Source organism: Neomonachus schauinslandi, chromosome 9 (assembly GCF_002201575.2).
Source record: "Neomonachus schauinslandi chromosome 9, ASM220157v2, whole genome shotgun sequence".
In the NCBI taxonomy this organism is placed as follows: domain Eukaryota; kingdom Metazoa; phylum Chordata; class Mammalia; order Carnivora; family Phocidae; genus Neomonachus; species Neomonachus schauinslandi.
Window position 1 is genome coordinate 10,709,004 of NC_058411.1, and position 21,342 is coordinate 10,730,345.

At 49.1% G+C, this 21,342-nt stretch overlaps 1 protein-coding gene across 1 annotated transcript in view; it reads right to left on the reverse strand.

Annotated features, from left to right (window-relative positions):
* Positions 1-10,988: 10,988 nt before the first annotated feature.
* The window catches only part of UBR7 (ubiquitin protein ligase E3 component n-recognin 7), a 17,159-nt gene continuing 6,805 nt past the window's right edge, over positions 10,989-21,342 (reverse strand). Inside the window, exons 7-11 of the mRNA XM_021679656.1 lie at positions 19,130-19,338; positions 18,803-18,952; positions 18,120-18,282; positions 16,835-16,896; positions 10,989-13,222 (exon numbers count right to left, since the gene is read on the reverse strand). Coding sequence (XP_021535331.1) covers positions 13,130-13,222; positions 16,835-16,896; positions 18,120-18,282; positions 18,803-18,952; positions 19,130-19,338 — 677 coding nt within the window. The 3' untranslated portion in view covers positions 10,989-13,129. The remainder of the gene's footprint in view (positions 13,223-16,834; positions 16,897-18,119; positions 18,283-18,802; positions 18,953-19,129; positions 19,339-21,342) is intronic.

Here is a 21,342-nt window from a genome sequence, read left to right on the forward strand (position 1 = left end):
CGGGGCGGCGGGGGCCGCGCGCCGGTCTCTGCCGGGGAAGTGGGAACACTTCTCAGTAACTACTCAGCAAAATAGGTATTTTCATAATGTGTGATCCACCTTTCAGGGGGAAACGTGTTTCATGAAACACTTGTAAGACACTTGTTTTGCAATTCTGAGGCATTCGTGTTTTTACCTTAGGAATGAACTCAAAGGGAAATGTTTATTTGACTTTTTTTTTTTTAATTATTATTTGGTTGACTTTCAACTTTCAGTTGAAAGTTACTATTAAAGCAGCAGTGATGGGTGCTGTTCCCGGTTCTGCAGTGGTTTACTTTGTCTACTAAGTGGTTTACTTTCAAACCTCCTCACACATAACCTTACTAAAAAGAGTTACCGTCACACACTAAAAAGTATTTTTACTATTTTCCATTAACACTGTTGTATGAACAATGTTTTATGAAATATTAAGTTGTCTTTTTGTCCTGTAGATTGCAATAGCTGTTATATAATTGTTTAATCGGCAAGTCTTTGGATTTCTTTTTTTCCTCTAGAAAACCCTCAGACCATGTGTCAATCTTCCACATTCTGAATATTATAATAGAAAGATTACTTGCAAGTGTGTGTCTTGAAAATAACCTCTCGTGTTTGTGTGTTTACGTGGGTTCTAAGAGACAAGATAAGCTCTGGAAGCTTCATGGTGTACCTACACGTGACTGTGTATCTGGGTTCCATGGGCAGGTGGTATGGAATCCTGCTCTTAGATGGGGTGGCTGAAAGATAACGCTCCCTGAACCCCCTTGCTGTTCGTGTACCACATCTGTCGGTCAGAGAGGCGGCACCCTCTGCAACACTGCAGTCCTTGTGGTTGTGCTGTTACCGGTGTAAAGTCAAGTGCCTTCAATGCTAAAGGCTCAGAAATTTTTCTTAAACTGATTCCATGTCCTATGCAAGTGTTTTCTACAACCTGCATAACCAGTACTTTGTAAAACTTGTTTACGCTTCAATTGTACATAGTGTTTTTTAAAGAAATATATAGTATTTTTATTTAGGTACCTCCAAACTTGAATTCGTCTGTGTGAAGCATTGTAAAATGATACATTTCTCCTTTGAGTATCATTACGGTTGTACAAAGGTTTCCACTGGTTCTATTTTTCTACTGTTACTGATAAGCATGTAGCACTGACTTTATCCTACATATAGTTGGCATTTCAAATAAATGGCTTGTATAGAACCTGCTGAGTTGGATACAGTCTGTTTGAGCCCTAGAGCACGCAGTCCTCAATTACAGAAGCGATTGTACTCCGCTAAGGGTAGATTTGGGAGGCTTTCTAGGTGAACTTCCTCTCTCTTTCCAGGATTTCAGTTAACCAGGGGCTCTTTAAAATTATTATGGTTTTCTTGAAAATACCACATTTTCATCTAAATCAAGTTCATTCTCTTCTATTATTTTACTGGGACACTTCTGAGAGATTTCGGTTTACAAATTTTAGCTGAGAGTTACTTGCACAGGCGTCTCCAAAAGAAGTTCAGCGTCCCGCCCATGTGGACCCACACCTGGAGGGTGCCAGGTGCTGTGGTCGGGCCATGAGAAACCCAGATGCTCCCCAAGACTCACAGGTCTCCATGTGTCTGAGCTCTTCCTCTTTCCAACTCGGGCTCATTCATATTTTTCAATTTGAAAGGGTAAGGGAGTCATGATCTAGTCTAGGTTTCTGAAAAAACATGCAAAATAGAAAGTTTTCTAATTTCCATCTTTTCAATTGCTGTAAAATCAGTATCGTTTTTTTTTGTTTTAATCATTTCACTAATAAGTTCCATTCTAGCCTTTCCCCCTTCATGTCTCACTAAGGCGATTCTCTATATTTTGTAATCATCTTAGGTTTAACTGTGTGGACTCTCAAGATAAAAGCTAAGGGTTTTTTTGGTAGGTGAGCTTCTTAAAAACCTAAAAAAGAAAAATTGAGTAAGTCAATGTTCATGCCTGTACTTGCAGATGGCCCCTGGAATGGTGGGTGCCGGCCAGCTCCTCAGCCATGTCAGGCTTTACCTTTCCTCAGTGCACTGAGGAATATTTCTTGGGTCCACTCTTCCCAGCAGAGCCAACAGGATACCTATTCTCAGAAACTCTGGACTCGCCAGAAATGACTTTTGTCCTAAAACAAAGCAGTACAGAGCAGTAGGAGGTTATCATGGGTGAGGGGAAGACCGGCTTGACATGGCCCAGGAATGAATGAGGGAAGAAATATATGCCAGATTCAATGTCAGGCACTTTATTTTTTTTCCTTTAATCAATGAATTAGATAGCATTTCCTTTAATCCTCTGTGAATTACATACTGTTATTAGTGCCATTTTGTCACAGATGAGAAAACCAAAGCACAGAGATATCAAGTAACTTGTCCAAGGTCGCACACCCAATACGTCGGTAGAGCCTAGGCTTAAACCCGGATGGGGTGGCTCCAGAGCTGGAGTTCTCAACCATGGAAACATACTGCACCCCAGAGAGGACGGTGACCCAGGCAGGGGGAGCATAATGTGCAGGGGGTGGAGGCGGGCACAAGCGTGGCATTTATTTGTTCCGCAAACATGTATTCATGCAATGAGTAACTTCTAACTGCTCAGTCCTGAGGTGACAGTAATGAACGAGACACAGCCCTGCCCCATAACGGTTGTAGGCTGTCGAGGAATAAAAGACACTGGATTATTACAGAGGTAGGGCTGGGGATCTAACTGGCCCCGGGATGGGGAAGACTTCATGTGGAAGGGACCTTCGGGGTGAGAGTGCAGGTCAAGGGAAAGTGAGAACCGCAGGGCAGGGGGAGGGTTTCCAGGAAGACGCACCGAGGAAACAAGCTCCTGGCAGAGTGAGAGGGGTGTCGGGCCCTCATAGGGCGGGCTGCCAGTTTTGCTCTTAGCGGCAGCGGGAAGCTGCCAGAGTTGTAAGCAGATGTGTGTGTTCCACGTTACCGGACTGCAGAGGAGCTGCGGTGGATCAGGAGACCAGGCAGGAGGCTGGTGCAGCCTTCCCGAGAAGAGCCCAGACAGCCAACAGAAGACGAGGAGGAGGCTGCTGAACGTGATTCCGAATATGGCGTGACCGCTACAGGAACCAGCCCCTGCTGGGTGCGGGGAGAGCAGGAGAAGCTAGGTCAGCAGAGAGACGGCAGTTGCATGGTGGCCGTGTGCACGTGGCAATGGGGTGTGAGCTAGGAGCTTGGGTGTCCAAGCTGGGGGTGCTAGGTGGGAGTTGGCCACATAGGTGGCTGACGTGGACAGCCTCAGGAGTAGATAGCGTGGCTTCGGGGGAAGGTTTGACATGAAAAGGAGGCCCAGTGAACTTGGAGGAACTCCAACCTTTACAGTTCAGCTAGAGGGAGCCTCTGGCCAAGGCGGCCTACCGGGTAGAAGGAAAGCAGCAGTGTGGGGCTCCCTGAAGGCCACCCCTTAAAAAGCAGGGAATACGATCTTCAGAATATAGGAAGTGAAAGAAGTGAAACACAAAACCACGCATACGTATGCTCCCACTTGTGGAGAAGACACAGGAGGTCTGCAATACACTCACATAGACCTGAAAATGTCTGCAAGGACCTGTGCGAATGTTCCCAGGACGGCCTCGAGGGGCACCGTCATCGGGCGGGGGCTTAATTGTACACGTTTCATCCTGGTTGAATTCTCAAGGTACGTGCACGTATTACCTTTTCAAGTTAATTACAAGTAAGAGATTAGGGACCAATTCCGCCCCTCCTCAAAAGCTAACCCAGTGGTTGCTGCTCAGAGATTCGGGAAGATCAGGCCCAAAAGATGCTCTGGGCTGGCAGCACGGAGGCCAGTGAGGCTGGCAAGGGCGGCGTGGCGGCGAGCCGCGGAGAGAGGCCGGGCAGATGGAGGTGAGACTCAGACGCGCACGGAGACAGGCCTGAGTGGCTCCGGCCGGGGGAGGGGTGCAGGGGACGGGGCCGGAGGGGCCGTGAGCTGTGGGGGGCCTGGGACACTGCCAAAGCTGGTGCTGTCCTCTCCACCAGCCGCCCCGTCTCTTCATCTCCGCTTGTGACACGGGTGCAGGCTGGCTGGGGCGTACCCCCCACTTGAGAACTGCTGACCCCATCAACGTGGAAAGGAGGCCAGCTCAGCAGCATTTGTTCTTAAAACACCCCACTCCTAATCCATCTGCTTTCTGCGAGTGTTCAGTAGTTCATCTTAGAATCCTCGAGGGAACGCTGGTGAAGGTGCCCCGTCCCAGTTACCAGAACCTACCATCCCCCACTTAACGGTACCAGGGCAGATGAACGGAGACATTTGCTCCTTTCTAGTATTTGGTCTTCCTGTACAGAATGACAGTAGCATGCTGCTTCCGCAGAAGTGACCCCCAGGGTCCCCAGATCCTCCCTGTCACGTTTGCTCAGCTCGTCTGGGTTTGAAGGGTGCTCCCTTTGACAGGATGGAAGTGAGCTGCATTGTTCTGCCCCCTCTGTCACCTGCTAAACTTGCACTGTCCCCACTCCAAACGCAGCTGTATGCGTGACATTGATAATGACATCGGGGTTTGTCATGGGCCTCACTTCAGTGACCTCCTGACATGTCCCTCCATCTGCATATTTCTGGCCCATGGACCCCTTTCAGTCTCTGAACCCCCCGCCCCCTGCACCTGCCCCAGAGCCGGCCAGTCCACATAGCCATGCACATTTCCGCAGATGTCAGCCCTGAGCTTTGCACCAGCGCCGGGGTGAAGATGTCCTCTTCTGAGGTCTCCCCGGTGGTGGAGAGCCTCGGATCTGGGAGCGAGCATCACTTGTCTCTCAACTTTGGGGAATCCGCTGGATGGTGGCCAGGCTTCGGAGGGAGTGAGGAAGCCAAAGCCAGGAAACCCAAGGGAGGAAGGGCTCGTGTTCCCAAGGAGGGCCTGCCTAGTGAGGACCGTCACCAGGGTGCCAACCAGGGCACGGCCAGGCCTGAAGGACCGGGGGCTAAGCACTAACCCTCAGGGTCCCCATCCTTAAGTGGCGTGACAGCAGTTTACTTGTTGAGCTCTGATGGTGGGTTTGTGACTTTTCCTCCTAATCCTCAAGGCACCCTGAGCCAAAATCTTGTTGCCATTCTCAGAGCAAGGGCTGCTGTGAGGTGCTGTGGGCAGCTGCTTCCTTGTGCACACTCCTCCTGAAACCCTTCACCTTTACACTATTCAGCTACATAAATATCCTCCCGTATCCAGAATCTTCTCTTGGATCTACCATAAATATCTCCCCACCTTCTGTGCCTGAACTAAAAGCAGTTGTTCTTCCCATTTCTGCATATTCCAACAGATGCACCCAAACCCCTGAGAGACCAGAGTGCCCCCCACTTCCCACCACCCCAGGGCTGCCCAGACCTGTGTTCCCCACCCTGCCGAGACCTTCCACAGCCCTCAGGACCCTCCACCATCTAGCCCATCTGGCTCCCACGGAATCCCTGACCCCAGCCGCAGGACAGCCTGCCTGTGGTGGTCTGCTGCCACCTCCCCGCCCCGACACCCTCCTACTCCTCTTCCACCTCAGCGGGGTCCCAGCTCTCCCGACACCCTGCAGCCTGCTCCCAAGAATGGGCTCCTTGCAGCACTTTCCATGGACGGAGGGTCAGGACGGGTGGTGCGTGGTGGTCTCCCTCGGTAGCGCCTCCCACCACCTGCCTGTCCCACTCCCACCCTGGCGCCCGTCACCACGGACATTCGTTTCATGGCCTGAGGCCTTGGTTCAGCCTCGCCACTGTGCTGTCCATCCATGTCCTCACCGAGTCTAGCCACCTGCTCTTCTGTTTCTGCCACCCACACCACGACACACCTTCCCCTTGTCTCCAGAAGGGCTCGCCTTTGAAATCCTCACCTCACTTCCTGCTCCCAGGCCGCCCTCTCCCCTGTCCAGGTCCCCCCAGATGCCCCTCCTATGCCTGTTCTGGAACTCTGGCCTCTGACCTCCTTCCTCTCCACTCCGGGGCGGCCCAACCTCCCCCAGGCGCCCACCTCCTCCCCTTGTGCACCTTGCCAGGCCCATCCTCCTGGCCAAACTCCAGCCATAAACAATGGACACATGATCTCCTGCGCCTGGACCCAGCCTCGGGGGACAACTGAAGACAATCACACAGCCACAGTCCCCATGGTCCCTGGGCTCTAGGCTCGGCTTGCCCAGCCCTGTGAGTCAGCCCTCGGCTGCTCTGCCCAGGGCCGCCCTCCTACCTTCCCCCCCTCCCACCTTCCCGGCAGGCCACCCTCCAGCTCCCTGCTTGCTCCTTGGCCTTGCGGGCCAGATGCCTTCACATGGACACTCCCTCAGCTTTGGCCTTGGACCAACACCCCACCCACATCCCCTGCCCCTCTGGTGCCAGGAGGTGGCCTGGCCCTCCTGCCGCCTTGGCTCCGGAGTCCACCCTATCCCGTCTCCTAACGGCCCTCACTTGGGCAGTGATGCTCTTACCTCCTCTGGGCATCACCTCCTCACACTGCACTTAGTCACCCGAGTGTCTCTGACCTTTCAGCCGCATCTGCCAGGCCCGCGTCCTCCAGCTGCAGCCCGCCCTCCTCCCTGGGCTTCCAGGGGTCTGCTCCCCGCCCTCCCCGGCCACAGCCGCCTGCCCCCCACCCACCACACCTGGCCTGGCCCCCCAGCCACCTTCACGGCAATAAATGGGGGTGGGCAGGGCACTTGGGAGCACGCTCAACTGCTGGGCGTTGGTGTTAGGAAACAGGCAGGCAAGACTCTGCCTACGGGCCCGCCTCTGCTCTCCTTCCTCTTGCTTGGGAAACAGCTACCCAAAGAGGGCAGAAACTCTGGAACGTTCTCCGTCAATGGGGCAAGCCAGCCGAGCAGGAGGGACCCCGCTTGTTTGCCCTGCAGCTGGGGGCCTGCCAGCAGCTAAGTCTGGCCAATCCTCTCTCAAGAGCCCAACACGCCTCTCTCTCTCAAATAAATAAAATCTTAAAAACAAAAACCTCACTGAATCAAATCCACAGCAAGGGTCCTGCCTCGCTCCCACCGAGTGACCTTAGGCTCGGCTCTGCTCCTCTACCTTGTCTCCTCACAGCCACTCTGTAGTAGTGATGGTTACCACTTGGTTAACCATTAACCATCACCATCTGCACCAGGCCCCTAAGTGTCGCCCCAGCCCGGGGAGGCACCTCGTGACCCCAGTTTGGCCGACGAGGAGCCCGAGGCTCAGAGGCCGGTGCCCCCAGGGAGATCCTGGCGGGTCTGTCCAGCCTCCTGCTGGAGCGCCCCCCTCTGCCCTAGCCCCGGACTCTCACGGGAGCCTCACCCCCTGGCAAGGACGCTACCCTGGTGAGTGGCAGGTCTCACTCCCCCTCAGGCCTCTTTCCCACTCAGCTGCCTGCCGTCCCCCCCGCTCCCCGGCCAGCGGGAACCCAGGGCCTGTTCCCCGCCTCCCCGCAGCCTGGGCCGCCAGGAAGGGCTGTCCACGGGCGGCGGGCGTCCTGCACCACAGGCTGGACGATGGGCCCACGGGCCGTGCGTGGGCTTTCCAGCCACCAAGAGGACATCCCCATGAGTGGTCAGCCCCGCCTCACCTGCTTCGCTCTGCCTGGTGGGCCCTGGCCCTCCCCCCTCTCCCCTGTCACACGTCACAGGGCCAAGGCTCCACGAGCTCTATCTGGGCCACCTTCCATTCCCGCCTCTCGCCTCGGGAGGCTGAGCTGGAGTCAGGTTTCCCCGAGGGTTTAGAGAAACCTTCCCAGACTGGTTTAGGCCCCAGAAGCGAGTCCAGTTCTGTTGGGTGAGTCTAAGCCAATTTACCAAAACCAAACCGAGAAAAGGGTCAATGTCATACCCCAGGACAAAACGTGGCATCCTGTGATTGAGGCAAAGGCCAATCAGCACCTTCCTGCATTTCTGCCCGGAATGTTCCACTGGTCCCAGGCGGCCCGCTTCGGCGCAGCCAGGCGGGAGCGGTGGACTGAGCAGGCCCGGGGTCAGGCCTGCCTTTGATCCCAGGTTACCTGGACCAGCCGTGGACCTTCTGCTTCTCGGAGCCTCAGTTCCTACATCTCATATTCTTAAGAGAATATGAGAGTGAAGTGAGATCACGTTCACAGAAGCTTCCAGCTCATGGCTGAGCTCAGCGCCGCCAGACGCTTGCAAGCATGCCCGTCTGCGTCACGATGGAGCTCCTGTCCAGCCTCGTGGATGGTCAGGCGGAGGGCCAGGCATTGGGCCAGCCTCCAGCACTTTATTAATGAGCTGGAAAGGCAGTCCCTGACTCACAGGATTTATGGTTTAGTGAGGAGGGCGGATATTAAACAAACAAATCCCAAATAGATCACCGCTGCCCGAGCTAAGGTCAGGACAACGTGCAACAGTGAAGAGCGTCTCAGGTCTCTTGGTCCAACCCATGTAACGAGATGAGCAACTTCTGACTCTGCAGCTTTTGTAAATAAACCTGCAGAGAAGGTGCATGTGTCATTCCAAAGTAGCTCCTTATTTTCCCAGTTGCTGCCATTTTACTCAGAGCTGCAGGCCTGCTGACTGGGGTGGCGCTCTCCTGAGGGAGCCTAGAGAACCTTCGCCACACACCTGACGTGCCTGCCCGCCCCCCACCTGTGGCCCCCAGCGGGCCTCTGACAACGGGAAGAGTTGTGCCCTGGGGCAAGAGCGAACGGGACAGTCGGCAGAGCCTAGGCCACGGGCCCCCAGGACCCTGCAGACCCCAGAGGCCTCCCTTACTCCACAAACAGGGTGTGGGGCGGAGTGAGACAAACTAGATGGGTTGGTTGTTAGGATGGTTAATTTTGTGTCAACTTGGCCATGGGGCGCCCAGATGCCTGGCTCTCAAGACATCTCCCAGATGAGGTGAGCATGAGAATGGAGGGACCAAGTACAGCAGGTGCCCCTCCCCGAGTACAGCAGTGGGGTATGGGTACAGTCCCCTCTGCTGAGGTTCTGAATAGAACAAAAAGGCAGACAAAGGGAAAATGGACTCTCCGCCTGACCATCTGAGCTGGAACACGGTTCTTCTCCTGAACTGGGAGAGTCCGTCAGCTCTTGGCGGCTGGTTACATCATGGGCTCCCCTCGGTTCTTGGGTTTTCCGGCTTGGACTGGAACTACAACACCAGCTTTACTGGGTCTGCAGCTGACAGACAGCAGATCGCAGGACTGCTCAGCCTCCATAATTGTGTGAGCCAATTCCTTATGATATATATAGGGTAATACATGTCGTATATATGAATGTGTGTTCCATTTCTCCAGAGAACCCCAACACAGTTGTAAAACCTTTCGATCTAACTGCAGGTGAGCTGCATTGAGGAGCCTTCAGGCCTGAGGCAGAGGCAAGAGAGGGAAGCCAGGAGGCTGAGACGTGAGTGGGGGAAACAGAGTACCATGAGCCACGGGCCCCACACAGGAGGAAAGACTGAGGAGAAACCCAGGTGGGAGGCTCCAGGTGGGGCAGTCAGGGCAGAGCTGCCAGGCCAGGTGCCCGAGAGCGCCGTGAACAGCTCTCCTGCTCCAGCTAGAGAAATCCCTGGGAGAAGACCGAAGATGAGGATGGGAGGCCAATGGAAAAGTCCAGAAGCAGCAACTGGCCTTTGTGTTCAGGAAAATACATCAAGGACTGGAAGGAAGGGGATGGGTGCCTTGTGAGGCAGCGAGCATTCTGTCGCTCCAAGTGAACCATGGAAGTGTTCTCTGCTGCAGAAAAGTCTGCCGGCGGCACAAGCTTCAGGCAAGGCTTAATCCAGTGGCTCGATGTCAGAATCACCGAATCTTTCTCTTCTCTTTGCCTTCCACGGTGTCGACTCCCTCCAAAGGCTGACCCCTCCGGTGCTCACAAGATAGAAGCCGGCGGCTGGGAGCGGCGTGGTCAGTGCCCCTCAAATCACATGGCAGGGAAGTGGTGGCGCAGGGAGCTCACTGAAAGTTGGGGCACTGCCCCCAACAACATGGAGACATGGGAGCCAAGTGGCCAAGACCAGCACAGGTCGCCTGTGAGGATCATCCTTGAGGGAGAGCATCCTGTCCTGACAGAAGGGGAGGCTGGGTGACTTCTCAGGTCCCTTCCAATCTAGGGATCCTGTGGTTGTAAGCAGGGGACACACACTATCTGACGCCCAGTGGTTCGGGGGGGAGGGGGGCAAGTGAGGTACGTCTGGCTTTGGCCCAGGGCCAAATGCTCCCTGCCTCCTCAGGCCAAGGCATGCCTCCAGCAGCCACTTTGAGGTGACCTGACTGGGAGACAGCCTCACTGGCCCCTGGGAACTGGGTTGGTTTCCTGTACTTCCCACGTTTCCCAGACCACACTCCTCTTCACTGGGAAGCCCAACTAGGTCACTGCCAAGGCCCTGCAGTACTTGGATGGCTCTCAATTTCCTCCCGCCCCACTAAGGTCCTTTAGTCCGGGAGCTGGGAGAACTGCAGCTTTCCTGGCATTGAGGATGATAGAAGCCTGAGTCTTCAGACATGTGGGCAGCTTCGGGGCTGTAGACAGCACTTCATTCACCTGAGCTTAGCGCGCCATGCTGATGACCGCGTCTGGATAATTCCCATGGCGGCAAGAGCTGGGATGAGGCCAAAGATGGGCCTCTACGTTGGCTTTTAGGTTTGTTTTCATGTTTACTTTTGAAATAATAGCGACCCCAACTTTTCCCCAGACCGTGGGCTCCTGGCCTCTCTCCTTCCACATGGAGCAGTCCCTGAACACATTGCCATCGGTCACAACCCAAGCCCTTTTCTTTGTTCCCCTGCTCATCAAGGCCCCAATGGGAGTCACAGACCCTCCCTTGCAGGAGGGGTTGCAAAGCCAGGGTGGGTGCAGGGGCCCCGCTGGTGGACCTCAGATCAGGCCACATCTCCTAGAACAGCAGGAGAGAAGTTAACCAGTCCCTCTGCTTGAGCAGGACCCCAGGGCAGGAATGGCTGCTAGAATACTCACATTATATTCATTTCTCTTATAACCTATGTTGCGGGGGGGGGGCGCGCAGGGCTGTGCACATTTAAATAGGATGAAAAACAACCTGTAAAGCCACCATTTTGTTGAACTGATTTTATTTAAATTTTACAGAAACCTGATTGAAGTATATCATTGTAAGTCCAGTAACAATTCTACAAAAATGCACATACGATGGCCAAGTTCCTTAAAAGCAACTAATCCCATATTCTTGTTTTGCATAAAACATGCATTTATGTCAACTGCCACGTGTTGGCCAAAATCCGTCTCCCCAAGAAGAGACAGTCTGTTGCGGTCAATAAGAAAACTGGTTGTGAACATAGGTTAAAAAAAAAAAAAGAGGTTTTCTGGTTAATGTAAAAGAAGGATCAGTACCTTTCTAGAGGAGCCCTTCCGCCCTGGGAGACGTGTACTTAGTGCTGCCTGGGTCCGCGCAGCCTCCGAGGCGCGGCCCTGACTGGTCCTGGGAGCCCAGAACCTTGTGGCAGTTCGAGCCGACGCTGGGGAAGCCGGGACCCTGCAGGCCACCGCAAGGCCTGGCGCAAGCCTGCACGGGGCGAGCAGAAGTCCTCAGACTCGGACGAGAGCTCCCAAGCTGGGGCCTGTTCACCATCTCAGAGATGCCCCGAGCTTGGCACCCTAGCCTCTCTACAGGGACCAGCTCAGGGCGCGCAAGCATCTCCTGCGGCCACAGGCCCTTCTAGCTCCACACGGCACTCCTGGTGGGGACCTGGAATTAAGAGGCTTGATGCAGAAAACCAGGGCTTGGACCGTTTCTTTGAGGCCCTGCTGGTCTCTGGGCCGAGTTCATCTCATCCAGGGGCTGGTACTGGCCGCCACTGGATCCACACAGGGAAAGGAATGCAACCCTGTGGCCCCAAAGCCTCCGATGCTTAGAGTCCCATACCTTAAAGCGTGTCATCTATGGTGGGCAGTGACCGTGTCGCTCCCGAGGGAGAGCAACCGAGGGCTCTGTGTTCATCAAAGGTATTTTCCACATCGACGGAGGGCCATCAAGAGATTTCATACCAACTGAAAGAACTTCCCCTCAAATATGGGGTTTTATACAACCGTCCACAAGGTTCTTCAAAAGCAGATCTCATGGTCCTTAGAGAACCAGCTGTGGACGTTAACTTTTATTTACATAAAGCTCGTCATTCGTGCAGCCTCGGGCCTCCTTTGGAATCTCTAACACACCGCCTGCCTCTTCCAGAACAGGGCACTCACTGCCCTGCTTGCTACAAGTAAGCTAAACCAGTATCTTTTTTCTTCAACACAGATTTTAAGGGGGAAATAATAATTTACTGGGGTCTAAGAAAACTCTCAGAACAGAACCGTATCAAAATAGGTCCGTTTTTACTATATGCTTATGAATATCCCTGATAATATAAAGAAATCCAGAGGACTTTGTAAACCAGCAAGATTTCACAGGGTAGTACCCGGTCTGTTTTCTAGGCGGAGGGACTTCGTCCAGGAAGCCCTGCGAGCACTACATACTGAAGTTCTAAGATGCTAATGCCAGGAGAACTGTGAACGGAAGTTTCACTTGAAATTTATTAGTAAAAATCCTAACAAAGGTTGGCTTCCTCGATCCTGCCACCGGCCAGCCTCCCTGCCTACGACAGACATCCAGCCCAGAAAACCATCGGCCCTTGGCTCCACTGGAGGCTGGGCCCAGGAGAAGCAAGTTTCGAGACGCCTCTGCGCGCTGACCACACTGGAGAAAGCAGGGATGTGGGAGAAGAGGCAGACCAGGCCTGAGGAAGTGCCGACCCAAGGCACCACGATCAGAGGGGTGAGCGACCTAGGGGGTTCTGGCGGGCAGGAGGAAGGCTCCTGCCACGCCCCGCAGAGCAGGGCCCGGGACACAACAGCTCTGTGCCAGAGGAGACACGTTCAGGAGTTAAAGAACAAATCATTAGCAAAGAAACTAGTTTACTTTCTCAAAACCAAATCAAACTGCTTAAAACTTCGAGGCAAACACCCTGGGGGTATTTGGTAGTCGGGTGGCAGGCCTGCGGTCTGCGGAGTCGGAGGGTGCGGGTTGTGAAATGAGCATCCACGCTGTGGCTACTGTGGCTGAGGAGGAAAGGAAGCTCAAGGCCGGAGGGGAGGCCTCTCCAAGGAGAGGCCAGAACAGGACCAGGTGTGCGATACGCCCCTTTTATTCCTGGCACAGTAAGCGGCCTCTGCGGAGGCCGGGCCGAGAGAAGGCGCCATCCTCCATCTAGCTACAGTAGTACTGCATGCCGTCCACTCGTCTTCTCTTCTTTGACTGAAATTCTTCAAAGAACTGCTGGATGTCCTCTCTCTTCACAACCTGTTGGTGAAAAGCACACATTAGGAAGGGGCTCTGCATTCCGGAACAGCAATAACCGGTCATGATCTGCACAAACGAGGCAAGCGAGGCGGCTGGTGAGAACGCCTTCAATGTGGAATTGATTACAGCGCTCCGTCTCACAGCCGCGGGCCTGCTCGGGGCCACACAGCCAAGAAGAAGAGCAGAGCAGGGCCCACTTGGGCTTCCTCCCACGAAATGAGATAAAAGCAGCACCTATCTAACGGCGTCGTTGGAATATCAGATCAGATTTGATGCCGATAAAACACCGCCTCTTATTAAGAATACTGCCTTAAGTAAGTTCTTAATAAACATTAGTTGCTGGCGCCTGGGGGGCTCAGTCGGTGAAGCGTCTGCCTTCGGCTCAGGTCATGATCTCAGGGTCCTGGGATGGAGTCCCATGTTGGGTTCCCTGCTCAGCGGGGACCCTGCTTCTCCCTCTGTCCCTCCCCCCCAGCTCGTGCTCTCTCTCTCAAATAAATAAAAATCTTAAAAAACAAAATCAAACCACAAACCATTTGTTGAAAAGAAAGTGGCAGAGTCAGCATACACTGAGCACCCAAAGGTCTCCCAAGACCACTGCCCTCTCTTGTGACCACAGCTGTCTCTTGGGAATGTCCTTGAGCTCTGTGTGAGTGCCCAAAGAAAACAAAGTCTGTTTTGCCTTGAGATTTGTGTTTTCTTCTTTACTGAAAAAAACTCTGCCCTCTTCATGAGTCCAAAATTAGAAATGTGTGCTACATAAAAAGAATAATTGGCCAAAAATAAAGAAGCACTACGCTTAGTAAATGGAATATCCATTTTATGCAAGGAGAAATTTATCTTCCATTTCATTGGAAAGAGGATTAGAGCATCATACAAAGGTGTTTATAATATTAGCAAAGTAAAATGTTAGAAATAAGAAAATAAGACAAAGGGACAATATGGATGAAAAAGTAAAGTGGGACCACCTGGAAGGAGTCCCTGCTCACCCCAAGAAAGTCTAGCCAGCTGATCTGACCTCCAGCTGATCTAACCTAACTGCCCCCTGAAGTCCATCAAAACAGACAGGTTTGTAAATTTACTTTTTAATTACAAAGGTAACATATTGTTATGAAGGAATGACGGTGGGGCAGGGAGAGGGAGGGAAAGAGAAAGAGAGAAAGAAAGCCTGGGGAATGCAGGTAAGCAAGAGGGAGAGAGGGGGAGAAGGTAAGAAAGTGGATAAATCCTTGCGTATAAAGTGAAACTCTCCCCCTCTCTCCCCAAGGGTAAGTGCTGCTAACGTACACAGCCATGCCAACTTGGAGGACTTCCTTGGGGTAAGGTAAGATACTTATTAGTCCTCTAAATGGAAGAACAACACAGACTAGTAACTGATACACCAGCTTCACAAGCACCAAGGGTGAAACAGCTGGTCAACCAGTGAAGAATCAGAACCCATAACAGATGCAGGATCTGCGTGGCTAATCCACTCGAGACGCTGAAACTCAAAGCTCTATTGTATTTGCTGAATGGCTTGGAAATTCACTCTTACAAAATGCTAATATATAGGACTCTTGGAAATTCCAATTTGAAGGAACTGTCCCTACGGTAGATCACCAATACTAAACACCGAAAGGCAATAAAAGAAAAGAAATTTTCCTGCAAGGATGTTGGGAGAGGTGACCTAACAGCACGAAAATAGAGTGTGCAATTTTAAGCACTTCTAGACCCTCAAATGGTCACAGCCAACATGCAGAGTAAAAATGCTAAAGAATAAATACTGGGGATCAATAATAAATCATTTTATTGGTTTTTCTCATACATCTTGTAATTTCTAAGTGTTCTTTCTCTTATAGTCAGACACAAACATGAAATGAAAGGCAGTCCCTCATCTGAGAACATCTAGAACTTCTTATCTTATCTGTACAAATACAACCAAAGCAGATTAACCTTACTGCAGCTTAAGGTTCTTATTCGTTTTTTTTTTTTTTTAAGGTTCTTACTTGTTTTTGTAAAGATCTAGTTACTAATGTCATGGAACAAACAATAAAAAATATTTTCTGTCTTTTTAAATCATCACATCAGATAAAAAAATTGTTAGACTCATAAAAAGCGGTCCTAGTGATGACAAAGCTCCGTATGTTGAGGCTACAGGTGAAGACTTCGAATAAAATTCCTTGTTCTTTCTTTTACGTGATTTCAAGTGTGTGTAATAAAATCAATAAAGAGCCTTGTGACCACAAACCGCACAAGAGCAGAAGGGACAAGATGAGACTCATGAACACACATGCTTTGACACGTTTGAAAGACCTCAAATGTCCATTAACAGTGCAGAGGTTAAGAGACACCTGAAACTAATATAACATTATATTATAGTGTGTTAACTATAAATAATAAATAAAAAAAGTTCCAAGGTTAAAATAGTTACAACTGTGAACGTTCTTCATTATGTTTTTGTTTTTTTTTAAATAGGCTCCATAACCAGCATGGAGCCCAACGTGGAGCCCAAACTCATGACCCTGAGATTAAGACTTGCACCAAGAGTCAGATGCTTAACTGACTGAGCCACCTAGGAGCCCCATGAACATTCTCAGTTCTAGCAAGAGAGAAGTGTGAGTCTACGTTAACCAGAGGAACAGGAATAACTGTAGTTAAAGTGCTGCTGAGAGGCAGGAGGCTGAGAATGAAGAACATTCTCTAAGAAATGAGAATACTACTACATAGAAAACTTTTAACTTCTGACTTTACAACTCATTTTGCAGAAAGGCAGCACTGTGACCCTGTCCAGATACGCAGGCAGCTCCAAGTTCTTGCCACTTTTAAGAGCGAGGAGAAAGTGGTCTCTAGCAGGCTGGCAAAGACTCCTCCCAAGAGAGCAAGTCTCAGCACACTTCCTCAGTAGTGGGCAGAAACACACCTGACTTGATTTCTGTGTCTGGACACAGCAGAGCAAACCGTCCATAAGGACAGTCTTAGGCCAACAAAAAAGTTAAATTTTGTTTTATATCTGCCTTGATTTTCTATTACTCTTTACTCATACATCTACCATGAATCAAACGTATTTCAGAAAACCATTGTCACAAATGTATGAACAGTAAAGAGCTAGGAAGTCTTTGTAAATTCATCTGGAAGACTATTTTAAATATTACACATTTTAGAATCAGTGTCACCCTTAAAAGTATATAGTCTCTCTTACTAGCAAGAAAAATGTTCTAGCCCCAATTTTGAAGTTCTTTTATTCTAAACTATAGAATCCAAAATCCAAAAAGAGGGGTCTGGCATTAGTTTTTCCTTGCCTGTTCATTTCTCCTTCCTCCTCCAAGGATCTCTGCTTGAATGTCAGGATGGGCAGAATCAGGATGGTTGACGTCCTGGCCTGCTCCTCAGCTATTCGAACTCTCTCCAGACTGTGTGTGGCCGCTCCGCCCCTCATTCCCTCTGGCGCAGGGCTGCAAAGGACTCCCAGCATGGCCAGGCCCTTCTTTCCCCACCTCTCACTGATTTCCCTTAGTTCTGCCTGCATTCACCACCCAAGTATCCAGTTTAAGATACACGGTCATTTCTTCATCCAAGAAAATAGTTTATTCAGAACATACAGCACTACGATTAAAGTTCTTTAACTCAACATACCGTGCCTTCATCAGCAAATCTCTTGAGATAGTCTTTAAGTTCAGTCTTCAAGTCATTGTATTCTAAATCAAAACAACAAAAAAGGTAGTAAACTTTAGATAAGTCATTTGCTTTTAGAAACAAAGTACTTCTTTCCCACTAACACTTGAGTAGGTTAATAATTTAAACTTTTCTCGAAGTGAAACATGCATAGAAACTTGCTCCCATGGGGCGCCTGGGCGGCATAGTCGGTTAAGGGTCCAACTCTTGGTTTCAGGCTCAGGTCATGATCTCAGGGTCCTGGGATCGAGCCCCGCATCAGGCTCTGCGTTCAGCACAGAGTCCGCTTGAGATTCTCTCTCCCTCTCCCTCTACCCCTCCTGCTCATACTCTCTCTCTCTAAAATAAATAAATTAATTTAAAAAAAAAAAAGAAACTTGCTGCCAATTTCTCCCAAGTTCTTTCATTTTGATATCTAGCACCCTACTTCTTTAAAAAACAAACAACAACAACAACAAAAAAGTCAAAAAAAAAAAAAAATCCTCAGGCCCAAAAAGATTAGCTAAGAATTTTTTAAAGGGCTTCCTATCTCTCTGGAATCCTAGTAGTTGAAATAATCTTGGACTTGTCAAACATTAAGTTTTAAAACTCATTCACTCACTTAATAGTTTCTATTATATATGAGGCACCCTGAGGCCTACAAAAATCTTTCAGATGCAGCCTCCATCCTCAAAAGGCTTTTAGTCTAATAGAGGCAAAGGAAATTCATCAAACAGTTAAAAATAAAAGACAGAAATGATCACGCCACCAAGGTGGTGGCATCGAGCAGAGACCGGCTGGGATGGAAATGACCAAAGTCAGCTGAGCATGCTGGGGGAAAATCTGTAAAGGCCTGCCATGAAGGGCTTAGGGATATTCTCCCCTCTGGTGGTTTCCTGGAGCACCCTGAACGACTGTCAAAAAGAGGACCCGTAATGTTCAATGAAAACTATTTCAATGGATGGAAAAAGATATTGATTTTCTATTACTCTTTACTCATACATCTACCATGAATCAAAACAGCACAAGTCAAGGTTTCTCAAGCACGTAACGATTCCAGCATGTAACTCTGACTCTGGTAACAATGGTTAAACACCCGGCAACACTACAATTAGGCAAGTGTAATTGAAGGCTACTTTGTAAATCCAATTTTAAACTTTGTTTGTATTAAATGAAAACAACAGGTATTAGTGGTCCTCCCTATACATATTTTAAGAGTGAAGGAAATCTCATGAACTTCGTGAATTTTTGTTCAACCAGCATTTACCGCAAATAAGTTCCACTTGCTGGACTCTGTCCATGCTGTTAAGGGTGTCCATTAAAGGGTCTCTCCTGTCAGCTGCCTGGTCAACCTTGCCCTTGTTTTCATAAGCCAGAACTGTGTCATATTCATCTGTCAGGAACAGGACATCTAGCTCGCCATACATTTTCTTCAAAAAATAAAACCGGTTTCCCATTAGAACTGTATGTCCTTCTCAGAAAGTCAACTTCATGAGAATCACCTAAAAATTTATTTAATGTTTTTAAATTAACTGCCAGAAAACCTGAGCCTTTAGTACAGAACCGCTTGAGTGATTCAGTCTTCTTACCCAAATCTCTTTTAGGAACCTCCCAACTTCCCAGTAGGTATTGCATGGTCTAAACAGATCTTTGTTTAAAAACCACGGACTCACTGTAACTTTCAGGCAATTTTTATTTCCAAGCAAATTCTATGACATTTCTATTTTCCACCAAAATGAAGATAAGTAAATAGAAAGTACTACGTAATTCTGAATTTCTTCTGCAAGCAGTCAGACTGCAAGTAGCATTTCATAAATTTGCTTAATATAAAATATTTGAGAGTCCTCTATAGTCCTAGCCTCACTTTCCCCAATATATTTTCCAGACGGCCCCATCTGAGGCATCGGTCCAGAATAAACACAGTAACGGTGACCCTGACCAAGAACTCACCATACAATCTCTGCAGGCACATAACTTGCTGCGCCAGTTCACGGGCCAATAGGTGGCAGTGTCTTTCTTTAGAAACTGCTGAGCATTAAGCTCTTGAAGTCTGCAGCCAGCCTGTGATTCCGGGTTGAGATGTTGATTTTTAAACGCTGTCTGAAATAAAATTAAATTTTGAAGTGTGTTTTTTACACTATCACAGTTTTCAGAGCTCAGACTGTAGAAAGGAATTTCTTTATGCAAAGGGTACAGCTGAAATCCAAAGCTACGGAGCTTCCAGCATTAATTTTACTTAAGCTTGCTTTCTTTTATGGCTCACACTTCATATGTTACCTGGAGATCAGATTCAGAACTAGAGCTGGTACATGGTTCATTAGTCTGCTCCACTTTAACTTCCTTGACAGCATCCTGTCCAGGTTCTGGAACATCCTCTTTGAGGGTACTATCTTGATGATCTCCATTTTCAGGTTTGATGACTTCCTGATCACCTATTCCATCAACATTCAGCACCAACCCGTCATCCTCTGCAGATACTTTGGTTACTGTGGGTTCAATGAACAGAAACACACACATATCCAGAGGTCTATTAAACAGTGAAATCACTTAGTCTGATTAAAAAATATTTCAGAATCAGGAAAAAGAGAAAGTCAACCTTAACCTCTGGAATAAACAGAAGGGAATTATCAACTCTTTTTTAGGTTATGCCTGCCTAATCCAGAGTTCAAAGTAATTGAACAGTTCTTTTTTTTTTTTTAAGATTTTATTTATTTATTTGACAGAGAGACACAGCGAGAGAGGGAACACAAGCAGGGGGAGTGGGAGAGGAAGAAGTAGGCTCCCCGCTGATCAGGGAGCCTGATGTGGGGCTCGATCCCAGGGTTCTGGGATTGAGCCCCTCATCTGGCTCCCTGCTCAGCGGGGAACCTACTTCTCCCTCTCCTTCCCACTCGTGCTCTCTCTCGCGATCTCTGTCCCTCTCTCCCAAATAAATAAAATCTTTAAAAATAAATATAAATTAAAATAACAAATTAAAATGTCAATCACTACTTAAGCACTTTATATATAAAGGAAAAAGAAAAACATTGCAGATGGTAAAAAGAGGTGGGACACCTCAGGAAGCAAGAAGCAGTGGGAAGAGGTTTAACTGCAAACACAGGTGGTAGGGTAGTTTTGAAAAAAACAACCAGCTTTTCTTTATGAGAGGAAGAAATGAAAAAGAATGGATATAGAGGCAGAAATAATGTTAAAAAGAGGGCGCCTGGGTGGCTCAGTTGGTTAAGCGACTGCCTTCGGCTCAGGTCATGATCCTGGAGTCCCGGGATCGAGTCCCGCATCGGGCTCCCTGCTCAGCGAGGAGCCTGCTTCTCCCTCTGACCCTCCCCGCTCTCATGCTCTCTCTATCTCATTCTCTCTCTCAAATAAATAAATAAAATCTTAAAAAAAAAAAGAAAAGCAAGACAAGTGCTTGATTTTAAAAAAAAAGAAATAATGTTAAAAAGAGAAGAGGGGTGCCTGGGTGGCTCAGTTGGGTAAGCTTCTGACTCTTGGTTTCAGTTCAGGTCATGAACTGAATTTTACTGGTAATGTAAATGTGTTACTTAATTTATTTTTTGAGTGGCAGTTACTCGTAGTGTCTGCTGCTCTGACCTCATAATGTCTTGCCCTTCTCACCTTTAGGGAACATTTTACTATTTAAGAACAACTTATTTTGGTTCTATTTATCTTTCAAAGTCCGATTCAAAAACTTCCTCCTCCATTTTCCCTAATTCTGGTCTCATCCAGGCTCTGTGTCATGCTATTTAAGTACAAATTTGTTCTTGTTTGTCTCCCAACCGATCTATAAGCACCTTGTGGAGAAGGAAGGTATCTCACACTTTTTCTATACCTGAGTCCCGTTAAAAACAGTCACTAAAAGACTCTTTTTTTTTTTTAAGATTTTTTTTTTTTTTTTTTTTTTTTTTGCGAGAGAGACAATGAGAGACAGAGAGCATGAGAGGGAGGAGGGTCAGAGGGAGAAGCAGACTTCCTGCCGAGCAGGGAGCCCGATGCGGGACTCGATCCCGGGACCCCAGGATCATGACCTGCTGAAGGCAGTCGCTTAACCAACTGAGCCACCCAGGCGCCCTTTTTTTTTCTTTTTTTAATTAAAGATTTTATTTATTTGTCAGAGAGCACAAGCAGGGGGCAGCGGCAGGCAGAGGGAGAAGCAGACTCCCCGCTGAGCAGGGAGCCCGACGCGGGACTCGATCCCGGGACTCCAGGATCATGACCTGAGCCAAAGGCAGTAGCTTAACCGACTGAGCCACCCAGGCGCCCTCGCTAAAAGACTCTTAAGCATAGGAAACAAACTGAGGGTTGCTGGAGGGGAGGGGGTTGGGGGGATGGGTAACCGGGTGATGGGCATTAAGGAGGGCAGGTGATGGAATGAGCACTGGGTGTTATATAAGACTGATGAATCACTGACCTCCACCTCTGAAACTAATAATACACTATAAGTTAATTAACTGAATTTTTTTTTTTTTTTTTTTTTTTTTTTTTTTTTTTGA